The sequence below is a fragment of the Alexandromys fortis genome, unplaced genomic scaffold, assembly GCF_014885135.2.
Source record: "Alexandromys fortis isolate MF-2015 unplaced genomic scaffold, M_Fortis_MF-2015_v1.1 scaffold_0, whole genome shotgun sequence".
In the NCBI taxonomy this organism is placed as follows: Eukaryota; Metazoa; Chordata; class Mammalia; order Rodentia; family Cricetidae; genus Alexandromys; species Alexandromys fortis.
In genome coordinates, this window is record NW_026067949.1 from 42,279,910 (window position 1) to 42,298,287 (window position 18,378).

Sequence of the window (18,378 nt, forward strand, 5' to 3'; positions counted from 1 at the left end):
ATGGCTTCCTTCCTCTCAGTACAGAATACGCATACAGAATTAATGCCGGGATTTTCAGAAGAAAGAGTATAAATTCTTTCTTACGAAAGGCAATGTTTCAAGCATTTCTTGTAAGCATAAAAATCGTGTTAAGAATGAAGCACTTTAATTCTCTGCTGCTAATGACTAGTTAGGATATGCACATGTAAAATACCGAATCAGTACTGTTAAGAAAAGATTCAGTTGTTACTTATATTTTAAAATTATTGAAACCCCATCAGTTAGTAAATCAACTCAAGCTCTTAGTCCATTATGATGAATTTGATTTTTTTTTAAGATTTTGGTACTTATGATTATACTATAATATAAATGCAAAGTAGATACACAGATTTTTTTACTCAGTTGTCAAATGAAAAATACATGTTCATAGTATTCGTGTGAGTAAGAAAACCCTGGATTTGTGAGTCAGCAATACAACTATATTCAAGGGCTTGCAAACTCTTTATTTGTTTACGCTTCCAGACTCTCACCAGACAGAGCTAGGTTTGACTGCGGACTTCACATAAATAATGACCAGTCTTTCTAGGAAGCTTAAAGACAAATTGTAATTTGTCCAAGAAAGAGTGACCTTCTTTCCTTTACCCAGTTCCTTTCTTCCTTCCTTCCTTCCTTCCTTCCTTCCTTCCTTCCTTCCTTCCTTCCTTTCTTCCTTCCTTCCTTCCTTCCTTTCTTTCTTTCTTTCTTTCTTTCTTTCTTTCTTTCTTTCTTTCTTAGTTTTTGGCTCAGCCCCTACCCCTGGTGGAATGAATTTCACAGGCAGGCATTCTTTTACATTCTGTCCTTCTGTGTCTTTGGAGACTAGTCTGTTATTGCTTTTCAGGACACCTTTGAGTCTTAATACAAGCAAGGAAATACTCATTCCTTCTCCTTCATTATTTGTGTTTGGAATCTCTTGTGTTTGATTATATAATTCATACACCTTCCTGAAGAAGAGGACTTAAAAATGAGGTCACAGAAAGTAGATTTCTTTCATTGTTATAACTAGATATGAAAAAGAATGCTTTTCTGGCCACTCGGTAGTCTCTGTACATATAGGTTCCATGGGGGCAATTTGGATGACAGTGCTGATTACCTCATCCTTTGCGGTGAGTGAGAGAGCTGGTCTGCTATCATTCTCTCGTGTTATGTGGCAAATACCATCATTACTATCTTTTGTGTACATGTTCCTCTAGTGTCTCTTCTTAAAAATAAAACCCAAGAAAGAGATTCACGTCAGATGGAAATATCCACCTCAGGCCTGTTTCACACATAGACAGAGGTGGGGTGGAGACACAAAACTTCCAAGCATCCACTGAAATTCTGACTGTTCCAGGCTTTTCTCTGCTTACATTTGAGGCAATGTAAGCTTTATGGAAGATTCTAATTTCGAAAGGATGAGAAAGACATGGAAACCTTATAATCAGCACCCCCCATGCAAATTTTTTATTACCAACAGTAAAAGCATACTTGGAATGAGCAATGCATGTAGTTCAGTACTTAGCTTTTAAAACAAGTCGTGTTCCCATGCGAAGGCCCAGACCAAAATGCTCAAGTGGGAGACAAGGAACACAGTAAGGGAAATCGGTTTGAACGGTTTAAACTCTTATGTAAAATTTGATGTTTTACATAACTTGAATGAATTGACAAAGTCTTGTGGGGAAACAGCTCCAGATGGCAAATAGACGCAAGGGATCTAGTCAAACAACTTTTTGGCACGGATTGTCTGATTTTGTAATAGGGTGAGAACCAATGAGATGGGAGATGAGTCTGGTTAATGGTCTACCGTTATTGGTTAAAGAAGTATATTAGAGCGCCGTTCTCTCCATCCACCTCACCTTTCCTCTCAAGCCCACAAGCCTCTGGCACAATGAAGTGGGTAACCTTCCTCCTCCTTCTCTTTGTCTCCGGCTCTGCTTTTTCCAGGGGCTTGTTTCGCCGAGATGCACGTAAGAACCTTATGTCTTTCCTGCTCTACTCTTACTATACTTACCTAGTGATGGAAGCCCTGTAGCTTAGTCTTCCCTTCAGGGCTTCTCTCCAGGCTTTGATGCTATTTTGCACCTGAGAACCCTTGTGTGGTTATATTATTAATATGCTTTAGACATCTCAGTTGACAATAATGAGGGGATTTTTTTAAAGCTTATTTTAAAATTTCTCTTAGTTTTGAAGAAATGCTAGGCAAAGTGACTTAAGTTCTATCAAATACAGTCGAAGTCAGAATTTTTCCCAATCGCAAAGCCCGTTTACTGTACCATGTTATACTAAAAGCTAAAAGTGTGTGTTTTTAATTTTCTAATTGGAGCTTCCATTTTGTATCCATTTTTATTTCAGGTTGTCTTAGGAGATACAGACATGACAAAAACATTGAATCTTAGGTTTGATAGCAGAGCTATAAACACTTAAATTTTAAAATAATATTTTGGTGAAAAGACAGTTCTTTTAAATGCAGAAGGAAGGAATCATTGACAGCTTCGTTTTTTTTTTTTTTATAGCTATCAAGGCCAGTGTCTTAAAGCAAAGGAATAGCTTAAGTTTGGGGATAGAAGTATGAGAAGCAGCATTATAATATTATATATATATATATATATATATATTAGTTGTCTTCATCAATATCTCAATATGTTTTGTGGATTTTCTCTCCCTGTTCCCACAGACAAGAGTGAGATCGCTCATCGGTACAATGATTTGGGAGAAAAATATTTCAAAGGCCTGTAAGTTAAAATGTTGAAAGTCAATTTGATGTTTCTGGTAGTATTTCAAGTTCTAAAGTGCTTTTTCTCACTTTAAGTGTGCAAATTGTAGGGTCGCACTGCCCAATAGAAATGTCTTCACTGGAAAGACCTGTGCTGGGCAATATGGCAGCCAGAGGGCATGTGGTTATTGGGTACTTGAAACATGAGAAGTTAGTTTATTTTTAAAAGGTCAATAGTGTCTTATACCTCTTATTACCAGAGGTATATGGATTAGAAAAGAAATAACTCCCAGGACTTGGGTAATGTCTAGCCTTGACCATGAAATGTATTTAGAACATAGTTTGCTTGTTTGCCCCATGGTCAAATATCTACTGACACACATAAGCATCTAGACTTAAGCATGGTACAAATCCATATTCTTTCTGCTTGGAGAGGCACATCTTCCTGGTTAGACTGCAGAGAAGAGCTGCCTGGAATAAGTTTTCTAGCTAGTTGTGAGAAAGATATACAGTGTATAGATGGTGTGCACATTCATAATTTGCTATTTAGGAAAGTCAACTGCTCCATATGAGAGCTTTATTTCTATGTCTGTTCTTCAGAGTCTTGATCACCTTCGCCCAGCATCTCCAGAAATGCCCGTATGAAGAACACATAAAATTAGTGAATGAGGTAACCGACTTTGCAAAGGCATGTGCTGCTGACGAGTCTGCTGAAAACTGTGACAAGTCACTTGTAAGTGCATTCTGATTTTGAGGACCTCTTTTTCTCTTATAATAATTCTGAGTGTTTCAAAGGAAAACAAATACTGTCTCCCATACCTAAGACCCTGAGAGCATTGTGGAAGAGGGGGCGGAAAGAATGTAAGAGCCAGAGGACTAGGGATTTTGCTATGAGATTGTCTCCTAGTAATGCCAGAAGCTACACCCCAAAAAGTCTCAACAACGTGACTGCCCAAATGTGAGCTTAACAATGACAATGACAATAGATGTGCCAAAGCGGATGAAAGACCACAAGGTCTCAACCCTACATAAAGAGCTATAGGCAAAGAAGAAATGCTGGGAGCAGAAGATATTGTCTTCTCCAGGGAAGAGAACACCAATTGGTTAATTCAGTACAAATGGCCAATCTTGAAAACATATATACAAGTAACATTATATAGACCAGCAGACTGTATTTAGGAATATGTATGTATACATATAAACACACACACACATACACACACACACACACACATATATATATATATTAATGAGGAATGAGGACATGGATCTAAAAGAACAAAAGAGGCATATATGGGAGTGTTTAGAGGGAGAAAAGGGAAGGGAGAAATGATGCAATTATATAGTAATTTCAAAATATAAAAAAACTATAAAAAGTTATTAAATGATTCAATGATTATTAAATGGATAGACTCTAGGTATGCGCATAACTTAAATCCTTGGAGGCTAAAGCGAGCAGTTATAATATTTTTAATGGCAATTTGTCATTTGTACATTTTATTTCCAAGCTTGAAAATCTTATCTCCATTCACAGAGTCTAACAGCAATAGAAATCTTTTTATACATTTTTAAATTTTTGTAGTGAAAGCCCTCTACCCTCTTCACTGTAGTTGACAATAGCTACAACACCATCCAGCAGATCTATAACATTTATCTCGCTTAACTGAGATTCTATGCCAAATGATCTATAACTGAGTTCCTCCTTTCTTTGTCAGCCATAATTCCCCTTTTGAATTCTGTGAATTTGACTATCTCAGGTACCTTATATGAGCTGAATCACACAGAATGTGTCTTTCTGTGACTGGCTTGTTGTGCTTAGCAGAATGTCCTCTGAATTTGCCCATGTTGGTACCAGTTGCAGAACATTCCTCTTTCAAAGGCTAAAGAGTAATCCTTTGTGTATTGACCACATCTTAATCTGTCTACCCACATTCTCTTCATCCATTTGCTCGTGGTTGCTTAGGCTATGTATGCATTTTGATTATTACAGGTAATGCTACAGTAGAATAGGAGGGACAATGTTTTCTTGATGTAACGGCACTATGTGAATCTTCAGAAAGCATCAACTGATTTCTACGCTACTTGGTGACTTGGATAAAACTATAGTACAGCTCTTTATTTCTATTTTAGGGGAATGAATTTTTATATACAACTAAAAAGTGTGGTTTTCAGTTATTTAGGAGAAGTTTTGCTCTTTATGGGTAGGACTTCAAAACCTGGGACCTGAGCTTCTCTGGCTGCAAGCCATTTCCCAAAATTATCTCTAGGCTGTTTCCTCTAGAAGCCTTTCTCTCTCATTACAGGGTTAGTACTTCACACAAAACATTCCTGAGTCAATTTTTTTAAGTTAATAAACTGTCTAGATTAGTAAAATTTCCATGAAGTTAGATGACTTTTATAACAAAAATTAATGAGGAAAGGAAGAATTATTTAATAAATGAAGTCCTTTGGGGTCATTATTTCTAGAATAAAGAGGAGATCTACATTTTAATGTAGTAATTACTTACATTACAGGGAGTTTTCCTCAGTTTTACAGGGAGTCTGCTAAAAAATGGGCTTGTTTAAACGGGACAGAGAAGTTCCTGTTCTGTTCCTTCTTCTATAGTCAAATGAGAAGCCATGTGAACACGTGACTCGAGTATAATTCAAACTCTCCTTCCAGAGCTAGTTTCCCTTGATATTTTTTTTTCATCATCGTGACTTTTTCTTCCAGCTTTTGGTGCCAGATAGAAGACATGTAGGGTAACATCCCTTAAGGCTGTTGCCTGTCTGCTCCTCTGTTTCATTCACTGTACATAGCACTGTGGCATTGGACTATTAGGAAAATTACACAAAAACAGACAAGTCAAAGGAAAGTCAACGAAGGGATTTTTATATGATTTTCCTTTTGCTTTACAGTTTTAAAATATGATTTCTTTCATTAACAATTTTTCGCACTTACATTTATTTTAAGTGGTATATAAAAGCATAAAATTGTACATATTTCAAGGAGTCATGCGATGCTTCAACATGGGACATATCATCTTCATACCTACATACAGGTCCTTATTTTCTTAACCATGTCTTATCTACACATTCTGTTCTTTGCACTGCTCTTTGGTTATAGAGAAAGTCAGGTACTGGCAGGAATTTGACATCTTCTGTTTTCCCCTTTAGCACACTCTTTTTGGAGATAAGCTTTGTGCCATCCCAAATCTTGGTGATAACTATGCTGAGATGGCTGAGTGCTGCGCCAAACAAGAACCTGAGAGAAACCAATGTTTCCTGAAACACAAGGATGACAAGCCCAACCTGCCCCCCTTTGTGAGGCCAGAGGCTGAGGTCATGTGCACCTCCTTCCAGGAAAATCCTGCTTCATTTATGGGACAGTAAGTAACCGGAGACCCATGCTTTCAATAAAGAACTGGGCAACAACTCTGCCAGGAACACCCGTGCTAATAATAGTCATTCAAAGCCCAAATATCCAGCCTCAAGCCTGGGAAGGTTTCACCTCGAGGTGATTTTTAAAAACCTAATATTTGACACCACAAAACTATTCACAATGACAATAAGAAGAGCAAGGATATTTTGATCTTGAAGACATGTATGACCGGTATGAAAAATCTGAGATTGAGAAGTTGCAAAATATTCTGAAGTGGTGTGTGTGTGTGTGTGTGTGTGTGTGTGTGTGTGTGTGGTGTTCATGTCCCCTCTGGATCAATTTTGTTTTAGTCAGCAACATTACATCACCCAAATTTAACCATTTAGCAAAAATGCACACGTGAATATTTGCACACAGATACACAAATTCAATCTCCCTTTCCTCACTTAAGAACAACAGAGACAGACCATCACTCACGGCCGTACCGAGTGGAACTGGCCCATAACAAATCTTTGGGTTCGGGTTGAGGCATCATTTCTGCAGTGTTTTGTGCTGTGGGAAATGATTGCCTACTCTCTTCCTTTTCCCTTCCTCAGCTATCTGCACGCAGTTGCCAGAAGACATCCTTATTTCTATGCCCCTGAGCTCCTTTACTATGCTGAGAAGCAAAGTGCCATCATGACCGAGTGCTGTGCCGAAGCTGACAAAGCCGCCTGCCTGGGACCAAAGGTAATCCCCGGGGCAGACGCGGGCCGGAGCCACGGTGTATTCCCAGCCTCAGCTTTTGGTTATCTTAGGGCCAGATTTGGGACATCTGAATCTCTGGATGAAACTTCTCTATGTCATTAGAAAACCTTTTTCTCTCTTAAGTTACCAATGGATTTTTGTTCTCATACCTTTTTTCCTTTAAGATCTAGCAGTAAGGGTCTGAGAGGGAGTTCTTGTGTTTACTTATCTTCCCATTCTTTATGGTGGCGTCTTCTGTTGTATCATAGCATTTGTTAAATTGGACAGCAAGGGCTAGGGTTTTTTAAAATTTATTTTTATTGTTTTAGTCGTTCTATGAGACACTTTCCTGGGGGTAGAATTCAAAGCAGAAAATTTTGCTGAGGCTAGAAGTTGGAATCCATTTTTTTCCCCCATAAATATTTACTACGTAAATCATTTGCTTTTCTTAGGCACTTACCCATTTTATGAAAGCTGAGGCAGTAGAGAGTTAGATGAACTAGTTACAAAATTAAAGTCAATACAGATCTATATGTATATGCCCTGGGATATTATTAAAATTAAAAATTATTAAATTATTAAAATTTAAATTATTTAAACTATTAAATTATTAAAATTAAAATCAATACAGATCTGTATGTATAGGCCCTGGGATTCAGTACTTCTCCCTGGCATTGTCTACCTAGAAACCTCCGCTATGACCAGACTGATTTTTCTTCCCTTAGCAATCAAAAGGGAATATTTGTGAATTTATGTGCAAATTTTTTTTAAATTTTTCATTTTGATGGAAGGTGTATCTCAGTAGTAGAGTTCTTGCCTGACTTAAACTTTTCACCCAAAGAAATGATTTTGGCACAGGGCTGTATGAACGTTTGAAGTTGTATGTGTGTGTGTAGAAATTGTCTTTTCCAAATTTTTTCAACTAGATTTCTTTCTGTAGCTTGACGCTCTGAAGGAGAAAGCGCTGCTTTCCTCTGTCAAGCAGAGACTGAAGTGCTCCAGCCTGGAGAAATTTGGAGAGAGAGCTTTCAAAGCATGGTACATATTTTTTTTTATATCACAGTTCGCATCTTTATAATGATAATTGTTTACTCTACAAGACTGTGCATTTATAAGGTACTTTATGAAGAGTTGATAGAAGTGAAATCAGAATAGCAGTAATAATTTGACAATTTTGTCTCAGGTTTTTGTCTTAAATCATCAAAGAATTTAGGGTTTCTTTTTTTTGTCTAAAAGAAGAGAGGCATTTAAATTCCATTTGCTTTGCTTATAAAGACTAGGAATTTCATTTTAAAACCTTAAATATACACAATCAAAGTCAGGGTAATTAATTTACTTATTTTATTTCCCTCCGTCTGAAAGTGAGTGTTTTCATGTCCAGATCATTGAATTCAGCCGTCAGAACTTTCTGACAACTCCAATTGTCTGTTCCTAATCTCATGTGTTTGCTCCACCCTCTCTTTGCTTTTTGAACATTATGTAGCTGAACCTGGGAACGTCCTTTAATATATAGGCCAAGAAAAATATGATTGCCCTTCTAGCACCTTGCCTGCTCACCAATAAGGAATCAACACAACAGGAAAGGAAGTGGAGAAGACAGACATTGTCCCTGTTTTCAGGACTCTGTCAGCAAGAATTATCCTCACCAAGTCATCCTTACCAATCAAATTCTTAAAAGCCAATCAAATCAATAAATATAGCAACTCCAGCATGAAACAAACACACTGCTACATGGGTGTTGGTTGGTTTTTACAAAGGAATCTATATTGGAATTATAGAACTGAAAATTGTTTTGATAATAATGAAGATCTTGGCTTTTTACATTTTGCCGTGAGGCTTAGAGGCTCCCTGCTGGACCAATTCCTTGGCAGAAGGATGCATGAGAAAAGCCCTCTAATTCTCTAGACATCAGGGATTTCCCCCCTCCACAGACCTTTAGAATTCTGAAAGGCGTATCTTAAGACAAAAGAGGACGGATCTTCATTTCCAGATGAGAAAATGCTTTCGTACTGTAACACAATTTAACCCCCCGGATCCTTTGATTTAGTGTACTGTAACACTCTAAAAGTTCAAGCCTGCTTGGGGTCACACTGCTAAGATGTCATCAAGCCAGATAAGGGCTCAAAACCTGGTGTTCCTCAGACTGCCACCCCTTTGGGAATTCCCCTTTGATTTTAACTTTTTGAGGCATTAGCTTTCCCCAGACCACGCCCATTCTTTCAGCAGATAATTCTGCCCAAAGAAAACCTATTATGCCAGGACTAACATTACAAGGACTAGCGAATTTTTATAATTATCTTCATTTCAGTTAGTTTTGAACCTTGTTATAGATGATATCTTTCCACTGCTTTCTTACAAATATAATATGATAGTAATTCTTTGATGGGGTAATTTTCTTTTTAGGGCAGTAGCTCGTATGAGCCAGAAATTCCCCAAAGCTGACTTCGCAGAAATTACCAAACTGGCAACAGACCTCACCAAAGTCACCCAGGAGTGCTGCCATGGCGACCTGCTTGAGTGCGCAGACGACAGGGTAAAGAGTCATTGCATGCTAGAGTCAGCGAGAGGATGCGCTTGGCCGCATCCGTGGTCACAGATGGTGGCTGACCTGGGCTCTGGCCTCTCCTCTCCTCTGCCAAGTGCCCTTACTTTGTGGCATTTTCCAGGAAAACAAGCAAACAAACAAATCAATGCTTCCCCTCCCCCGGAAAAAAAAACCAAACAAAAACCAAACAAAAACAAAAACAGTTTTCTGAATTATTAATTGACTCGAAACTCCTTTGTTCAGCTGCACTCTGAGAAGACTTGATTGGAAAGAGAGCAGTGACAAATGCCAGTTTATAAGATGTTTTGGGGAGAGAAGTGGGTTGGAGATCACACAGATTGGAGAGGCTTTTCAAGGAAGGATGCTGTTATCCCTCCCTAGTCTTTCCCCTAATTTACTGTCTGTGTTAAGTACATAAATATTCTCTGTGATCTTACATTCTCCAAAGCTGTACCATCATCTGCTTCATTTTCCCCTTTGAAAGATCAAAACAATAACCCGATGCCAGAATTTTCTTCTGCTGTGATAACCCCTGGAAATCTTAAGTCGGATATTGCATGTACACAAGCAGGGCCTGTAACTGTGCCCATTGCTCAGTATTTAATTATGCCTCATATTTCAGTGAGTTATTCAGTTTTCAAATGCCTACCCATAATTTGGAGGGAGTAAATCGCCCTTCATTTCATGGAAGAAAAAGAACCTGAATCGTTATCTCAGTCACAGAAAAAGAACCTGAAATATCTCAGTCATAGAAACATGAAATTAATAAGTGAATGACTTGCTCCTGACCAGTCAGTCAGTGCCTCTCGAATCTGACTGGAATGTTTTAGTCGTGGTGTCTTGAGGCCACGGGTCTGACGCAGTGTGTGAGAATGTGTTTACAGAAGCCATTTGGTTGTGTATGTGCCAGAGCATGAGACGTGTGCTTTCCCCACACAACAGAGGTGTGGGGGGGGGCACGTAGCAAAGACCATTTCTCCTAAATAGTTGTCTTTCTTTCTCACAGTTGGAACTCGCCAAGTACATGTGTGATAACCAAGCAACCATCTCTAGCAAACTGCACACTTGCTGTGACAAACCCGTGCTGCAGAAAGCCCATTGCCTTGCTGAGGTGGACCACGATGAGATGCCTGCTGATCTGACCCCACTGGCTGATGATTTTGTTGAGGATAAGGACGTGTGCAAGAACTATGCGGAAGCCAAAGACGTCTTCCTGGGCACGTGAGTAGATGCCTTTACTTTCGTAGCTTTGCTGCGTTTCGTTTTGTTTCTGAGACAGGGTCTCACTGGGTGGCTCTGACTGTCCTAAAACTCACTATGTAGACCAGGCTAACCTCAAACTCACAGAGATCCTCCTGCCTCTGCCTACAGAGTGCTGGGAATAAAGTTATGTGCCACCTCACCCAGTTCCTTTCATAGTTTTAACAGAGCTGCATGGCTTGGGAAGCCACACCAGGCTTTGGAGTAACCATGACTTCTGTGGCACTCAGTAAACTTGTTCTCCCTTGCCATTCTCAGCCTTTAAAATTTACCTGAAAAGTAGTTTAGGTAATTTAAAATATTGTTATGAAATCATACATGCATATAGCATAATTTCAAGGTTCCTTACTTTATAAGGATATTTCTAGAATTCTTTATATATATTTCATGAATATATAAATAATATGTATCACTTAAGCATAAGTTTAAGCATATTTCTTAAATATATAATGTATTCAAACTTATTATTTATTCAACTATCTACTTACCTATCTATCTATAACTATCCATTTCTGTGATGACAGCAAGGATATATATGTTTGTGTAAACGTTTATATATATATATATATATATAAACTAGTGTCGTGTTGCTTTGTACTTGGTTGAAAAGACCAGAATGTCACAATGTGGCAAGACAGGATCCAATTAATAACATATGACTATATGTTTTCAAAAATGGCAACAATTAATTTTATCATTTTATTATTAGATTATGACCATATCCTATGCACTAAATAGTGCTTAATAACAGATTTCACTCATATGTAGAAGCAAAAGAAACTTTTACTATTGTCTGTATTTACACATTTCTTGAGCTACTTTGGAGACGTAGTTCAAAACAAATTAGATAAACAGTAAAAATAACTATGAATCAAATATTTAATGTGCGCCAGTCTCTGTGCGCCATGGATTTATCCCAACCCACCCTGTGAGAGAGATGCTATCCTTCTTCCCGTTCTACAATGGAGAAAGTTAATGCCCTGACAGTGTTGATATAGTCCCCATGCAGAACACTAACATACACTGTTGTGGCAAAGTTGAACCTGGAAAGAGTTATCTCTGGACCCCAGGTTTTGCTGCTTAGTTTCCTCCATGGAGCTCCTTCCAATGCAGGGCACCTGGAATGGGACTCACTACTGAAATTAGTTGTGTGAGGCTATTGCTTGCTCACGTGTCTAACTCAGTCTATGCTTCACTAGGTTTTTGTATGAATATGCAAGAAGGCACCCTGACTACTCTGTGGCCTTGCTGCTGAGGCTCGCTAAGAAATACGAAGCCACCCTGGAAAAGTGCTGTGCTGAAGCTGACCCTCATGCCTGCTACGGCAAAGTGGTAGGTTTCCGTAAGCCCAGAACACAGCGGCGCCTGACGGCGCTTCCTATAAGGTCAATTCAGATGTTTTCTTGAGATGGAGGCAAACCTGAGCTCTCAATTGTGATAGGATGAACACTTTGGGTAAAATGTAAGGAAACCTAGAGTAATCACTCTAGAAAGAGCAGGTCTGAAGAAAGGAAGGAATCTTTACTCACTCAAAGTCCTTATTGTAGTTTTTCCCTTTTCATGCTCTTAAGGATAAAATAAGAGTAAATTTGAATGCCAACTAGAAGAGATTTATTTAGTTTACATTTAAAGACCGTTAACCCAACTCCCCAAATTGTCAACTGTTAACATTAGTATCTCAAAGGAATTTGTATAGTTTATTTTTTAAGATATTTTCAAACATTTTGGAGAAGGCTTTGGAGTAGTTTTAGGGGAAGCTATGCTGGCAGGTTTCTTGTGGAGGCCTTTAGGCAGGACTCCTGTAAGAACACACTGGTCTCTGAACTATTTGGGGCCAGAAGAGAATCACAGTTTACAAAGGAGTTACTGAATGCCAGGCACCACTTTGTGACTTGAGTCTGGGAGTAGACTGTTTCATCTCAGAGTCCTCGAGATCCTACTAGAGGGATTGCCTAAAAAGTGATGGCCATGGTCTACTGAACGTCTGCTGTGCACTAGTGTGATTTTAATTTCATTCGTTTAGCTGGTTAACAGAAGAGTACTAGTTAAGTACACTTAATGTCACCATAGAGAGAACCAGTCTGAAATTTAGACATAGAAGAACAGTTGCACGACAAGAAAACGAGTCAGGTGACCTGGCTCAAACACAGCCCTTGAATTCCAGAGCCTGAAGATTCTTATTACCTTGTACCAAACGACCTTGCAAATAGAAGGAACAATTTAAATGTAGTATGACAGACATGACATGGACGATCTCCTAAAGTGTCTTGGACTGAAGGAAGGGAGAAATGCAAATGACCTAGGTTGGGCTCTCAGGCAGGGCCTATAAACAGAGTTCTTTTCTGTTGCAGTTTGATGAATTCCAGCCTCTTGTAGAAGAGCCTAAGAACTTAGTCAAAGCTAACTGTGAACTTTTTGAGAAGCTTGGAGAGTATGGATTCCAAAATGCGTGAGTAGTTCCATCAACTACTTTTTTCCTCGATCAATTTGTAATTCATACATATAGGCGTCCCAGAATATGACCTTAGTAATGAAAACACGTTATTTATAATCCCTATCTATCAAAAATTCTGGAGAGGATGTAGCTTACATCACAGAATGGAGAGGACTGGATCCCTGTGTAATATAAAACACCGGACTCTTGGGTGTTTTGAGAACTCATAGCAAATCTTGACACAGTGGTCTGGGAGTATCTTTCAAAGGCCGAGGGAGTTTGTGAGCAAACAACAGAACAGTATTTGGTAGAACAAGAAGTAGCACACATTGGACAGCAAAAGCTCAAGAACTGATAGAAATGCTGAACGCAAAAATACTGTAAAAGATTTCGATAATATGTGGCTGTTAGGTGAATAAGGGTTCACCCGGGGGAAACACTGGAATTTGGGAGTCACACCTGAACTTTGGTAGTTGGGACCTTGTATTCCTAGAAGATAGAGACTGAGCAGCCTGCTAGAGTCACGTCCCAGCCCCACAGAACCTTCCCTACAGAGGCAAAGAGAGGGCACTGAAGGGTCACATCTTTCCTTAAAGGCTACCTACACTTTTAGCTTCTGACTCTAGAGTTCGGAGTTGACATCTTTTCTTCACTTGAGGAGACTCCAGTCCTATGCTGACTTTTATTGCTTACGGTGCATTATTAAATACTAGACGTTATGAGATGTTAGATGATGTGCAGGCAGACATTGTTTCCGTTCATTTGATCCTTCACTGTCTCCGTTAAACCAGTGGTCTTTCCACTGCTTAGTTGGTCACACTGCTGACCTGTGGAAGTTTGTGCTGGTTTCCTTTCAAGCAGCACAGAGGCCAGCGATGCCATCAGATAGAGAAATATAGCTCACTTCCTTGTGATTTTAGTGCAGATCTAAGACCAAGATCATGTGCTCCAGGGAGTTTGCATGGCCACTTAGTTAGTTGCTCAGGACAAAGTCTTCCTCCAATACTATGATATCATCCTAGAAGAGAAAAAAAAAATCGATTAGTGGGGAAGAATATCTTAGTCGATTTGGGGTAAATTTTCTCTTGTTGAAATATTTTACAGCAGGCCAGTTTCCTGCCTGGATGCAACCATATAAGCTATTTTTTTTTTTAATAACAGGCTCCTAGTGCGTTACACCCAGAAAGCACCTCAGGTGTCAACTCCAACTCTCGTCGAAGTCTCAAGAAACCTAGGAAAAGTGGGCACCAAGTGCTGTGCGCTCCCTGAAGCAGACAGACTGCCATGCGTGGAAGACTATGTGAGTCTTACAGAAGTCACATAACGTTAGCAGTGCTGGGGTTTTGTCTTTAGACATTGACAAATCTAACTTTTAGGAGCAAGGGTGTACTAATATATGCATGTGTGTGTGTGTGTGTGTGTGTGTGTGGTGGCTGGGACATGCCCACCTTTATTTAAACAAAAGAGAGGCAATGTTTATAAATCTCATATGTTTGGTTTCAAAGATAAACAAGTCACTGTGCCAATCAAGGCCAAATTCATAGCTGCTAAATCAATATGGCAGTTCCTCCAGGGCACCAGAAAGCGGGTATCTGTGGAATCCTAGTGACTGTTCTGTTCCTCTGCCTGCACTTCTTTAGCTCTCTGCCATCCTCAACCATTTGTGTGTGCTGCACGAGAAGACCCCAGTGAGTGAGCAGGTCACCAAGTGCTGTACTGGCTCCGTGGTGGAAAGGCGACCTTGCTTCTCTGCTCTGCCAGTTGATGAACATTATGTCCCCAAAGAATTTAAAGCCGAATCCTTCACCTTCCATGCCGACATCTGCACACTTCCAGACAAGGAGAAGCAGATAAAGAAACAAACGTGAGTGATAGTTTCTTATTGCGGGTGTCTGTAGTGTCGAGAGTGAGAACTGTCAATTGGATGGGTCCAGTTTGATGCAGTGTTTGTATTCCCGAGAGAGAAGTGGTTAGGTGTTGGCATTGCTGGGTTGAAAAGCTTTTTTTTTCTATTGGAAAAAATACTGTATTAAACGTTGTCATATAAATTATCTTTAATACTGTGGATAAAAACCACAGAAGAATAAAATTCTAGTTGAGGCGCAGTAAATAATGCTAAATGGCCAACTGGTGAATTTGCACAGGTATAAAATTGGTGACAGAAATCATAGGAGAACTTATTTCAAGAGATGAATAATTTGCTGAAATTGTTCCATGATGAAGCCATACCAGATGCAGGCCAAAGCCACAGGTGTGACTTCTGAGGGTAGAATAAGAAACAACTGGAAACACACATAGGCCGGTAGAATCCTCATTCTCCGGGGAAAGGTCCCAACAGTATGAGATGTACCGGGAGGTTTTCATCACCTGCAGGGACCTGTGATTGTGGTCCGGATCGTGTAACAAAACCCATCCCCCACACAGCTCTTTTTCTCCAGTACTGTTTGTTCTATAAATATCAACGACAGAGACCCAGCTTGGCTTCTTTTCATTTTTATAGCATCCCCATTATTAATGAGTCAAATGGGGCAGACGTTAGAGAGAAAAATCCCATATATGAAGTGCAAAGACAGAAGTCTTTCAGGAAATCTCCTGCAACTACATAAAAGACAGCGTGACTTGCCCCAATTATTCCAGTTGATTCAGTCCCAGCGGAGTGGCACTTACTACCCTCACGCGCAGTCGAGACTATTAAGGTTCACAACGGCCTGCTTGGTCCTCAAAGCCAAAGTCACTTGGCTCCAAGATTTGTAACTTTAAGCTGTGACCTTGCCGTCCTTGCTGACTTGTGTTCCCATGTGGGAGTAACCGTTCCCTTGCTGTTCTTACTTTCTGTCCGAATGCAGCGCCCTTGCTGAGCTCGTGAAACACAAACCCAAGGCCACAGGTGACCAGTTGAAGACCGTGATGGGCGAGTTCTCAGCTTTCTTGGAAAAGTGCTGCAAGGCTGACGACAAGGAGGCCTGCTTCTCTGAAGAGGTAACAGTGTCTTGTATCTGCTATATTCAGTTTCCATCCTTGTGCATTTGGTCAGGTTGGGGCTTAGAAGCTCACATGCTGAATAACGTGTTCAACCTAGATTGTGTTCGCTGCAGATCTGTAACACAAGCTGACTTACGGAGCTCTTAATTTTTATCTCCTACCGCACTGTGGCGTATCGAATGCTTATCATGGCCATTGGGTTCCAAATTTATGACACTTATGAACATAGTTAGAAACATTTGTAAAGCCCAGAATCATTAACCCATTTCAACCTTGGCCTGAAGTGTTACATTTCGAATCAACTTATTTCACACATGAGGGGAAACATTTACACAATTACATTGCAAATCATTTCACATTTCCTCCTATGGCCCAACGACAGTTTACTTTATTCTTTTGGATACAATAGATGTCAGTGAGCTTTCTTTTAGGAATTCTAGCTGAACTGTACATAAGTGGTACAAGGCTTGTGAATTTCCCAGTAACTTGGAAGTGCAAATCTCAGTGTCCTGTTAATATTTTTCTAACATCTCTCATTTCTTTGTGTTCAGGGTCCAAAACTTGTTGCTACAAGCCAAGCTGCCTTAGCCTAAATACATCACAAGCATCTCAGGTAACTATATTTGGGATTTTGAAAACTGATCATAATCATCTTTCCTAAGATGGCCCAGATTTGTGGACCATTTGCCGAGAGTTCCGTAGACTACCACCTGCCACCACTCTAAGGCTCTCACGTGTGTCCGCCGATTTCGGTTCCATTTGCAGATAAGAAAATGAATACATAAAGGTCTAGATTAATGCAGTTTACCCAAGGGAGAGAAAGAGTAAAAATCCGGAATTCCAACCAGCCCCGAAGAGTTCATCACGGTTCTGCTCTGACTTACATGATACACTCCATGGAATAGCCCACTTTAACCCAGCCAAGGGCATCCTCAGAATAAAGCTGAAACCATATGAAAGCGCATTTCTGGGGTCAAAACAGTTGTGTATTATTGATTCTGCATATTTTGAGCCAATAATTCAGTAATTCATTTCACCAGTAGATCCAATAGAGCTATCTAATAGGGTTCCTGTTTCATAAGAGATGATCTGCTTCCGAATCTCTTATGTGTCCCATGCCAAACTTTGACAGAATTTCTTTTCATATTTCAAAGTGGCCTCCTTTAAAAATATAGATAATTGAGCACAGCTATGTTGTTCCATTTTGTTTGTAATATTTTAGAAAGAGAATTTTAAAGATATATCAACAATGGAATGAGACAGCATATCTTATTTTCATCTTTATATGAAAACATGCTTTCTGTGCATTCAAACAAAGGGCCTATAGATATAGGGTTATTTCAAAATTATTACCATTTTAGGAGAAAAAGGAAACTTGGTTGCACTCTGAGAAGACATCTTTCATTTGTAGTAAATTAGGTAATAAGTAGGTCTTGAGAAATGGTGAGACCTCTGACTTCGAAGCCTGAGGCTTCTCACGAGACCAGTGCTAATGAGAATGGTCACAACACGCATCAGTGTGTCCTCTGCCCACAGAGTGAGGGAATTCAGCTAAGTCCAGGTCATGCTTAGGCTGTCTGCACCGGTGGAAATTGCAAAAAGAGTCTAAGAGATTCAACATTTCTAAAAATATATTTGGAAAATTTACTTCATTTTACAAAGATTGCTTAAGTTTCTTTCTTTTTTTTTCCAGTTTACCCTGAGAAGAAGAGAGACCTGAAGACTCATCTTTTGTGTTGGTGTAAAATCAACACCCTAAGGAACAAAAATTTCTTTAAACATTTAACTTCTTTTCTCTGTATTGCAATTAATAAAAAATGAAAAGAATCTACTCTGTGGTCTGTGACTGTATTTTCCAAAGACATGCTCCCCCTGACAGCTTCATAGGTATTGGGAAACACCCAGGCACCCTTTCCCCTGAGAGCTTCATAGGTGTTGGGAAACACACAGTCACGCTTCCCCGGCAGTCTTGTAGGCTCTGGAAAGGACTCAGTTTTCTCCCTTTCTTCCCGTTAGCAGAGATGCTAGATTCTACGAGCAACACAATGACAACAAATGTCAACACTCTCCCGAGTTATGGGCACTGAGCATAGAAATGAATTTCAGCATTATAAAAGTTCTGAATGAGACTAAGAGCTTACAAACCATGGCTTTCCCTTGTCAGTGGGTCTCTCAGACGGAGTTGGGGACGGAGGCGACAGGAATGACTTTAAAGGTGGCTACTTGAACTAACAAGGTGATCTGAGAAAATTTTACCACAGTGCAGAACGATAGGATAAAGATTGGAGAAGCAGCATTGGAAGAGAGGACTGGGTGGTCTGGAGGGGTGCTGCAGCACCAGGGACGGGCGCAGCACAGGA

The 18,378-nt window shown here is 39.7% G+C and overlaps 1 protein-coding gene across 1 annotated transcript; it reads left to right on the forward strand.

Moving 5' to 3' along the window:
- Window positions 1–1,821: 1,821 nt before the first annotated feature.
- On the forward strand, window positions 1,822–17,849 carry Alb (albumin). Its single transcript, XM_050149685.1, has 15 exons — window positions 1,822–1,964; window positions 2,672–2,729; window positions 3,311–3,443; window positions 5,867–6,078; window positions 6,668–6,800; window positions 7,738–7,835; window positions 9,201–9,330; window positions 10,349–10,563; window positions 11,802–11,934; window positions 12,954–13,051; window positions 14,198–14,336; window positions 14,677–14,900; window positions 15,883–16,015; window positions 16,570–16,631; window positions 17,712–17,849. Exons 1-14 carry the CDS (start codon window positions 1,886–1,888, stop codon window positions 16,609–16,611), a joined length of 1,827 nt encoding a protein of 608 aa, XP_050005642.1. The 5' UTR covers window positions 1,822–1,885; the 3' UTR covers window positions 16,612–16,631; window positions 17,712–17,849.
- The last annotated feature ends 529 nt before the right edge of the window (window positions 17,850–18,378 follow it).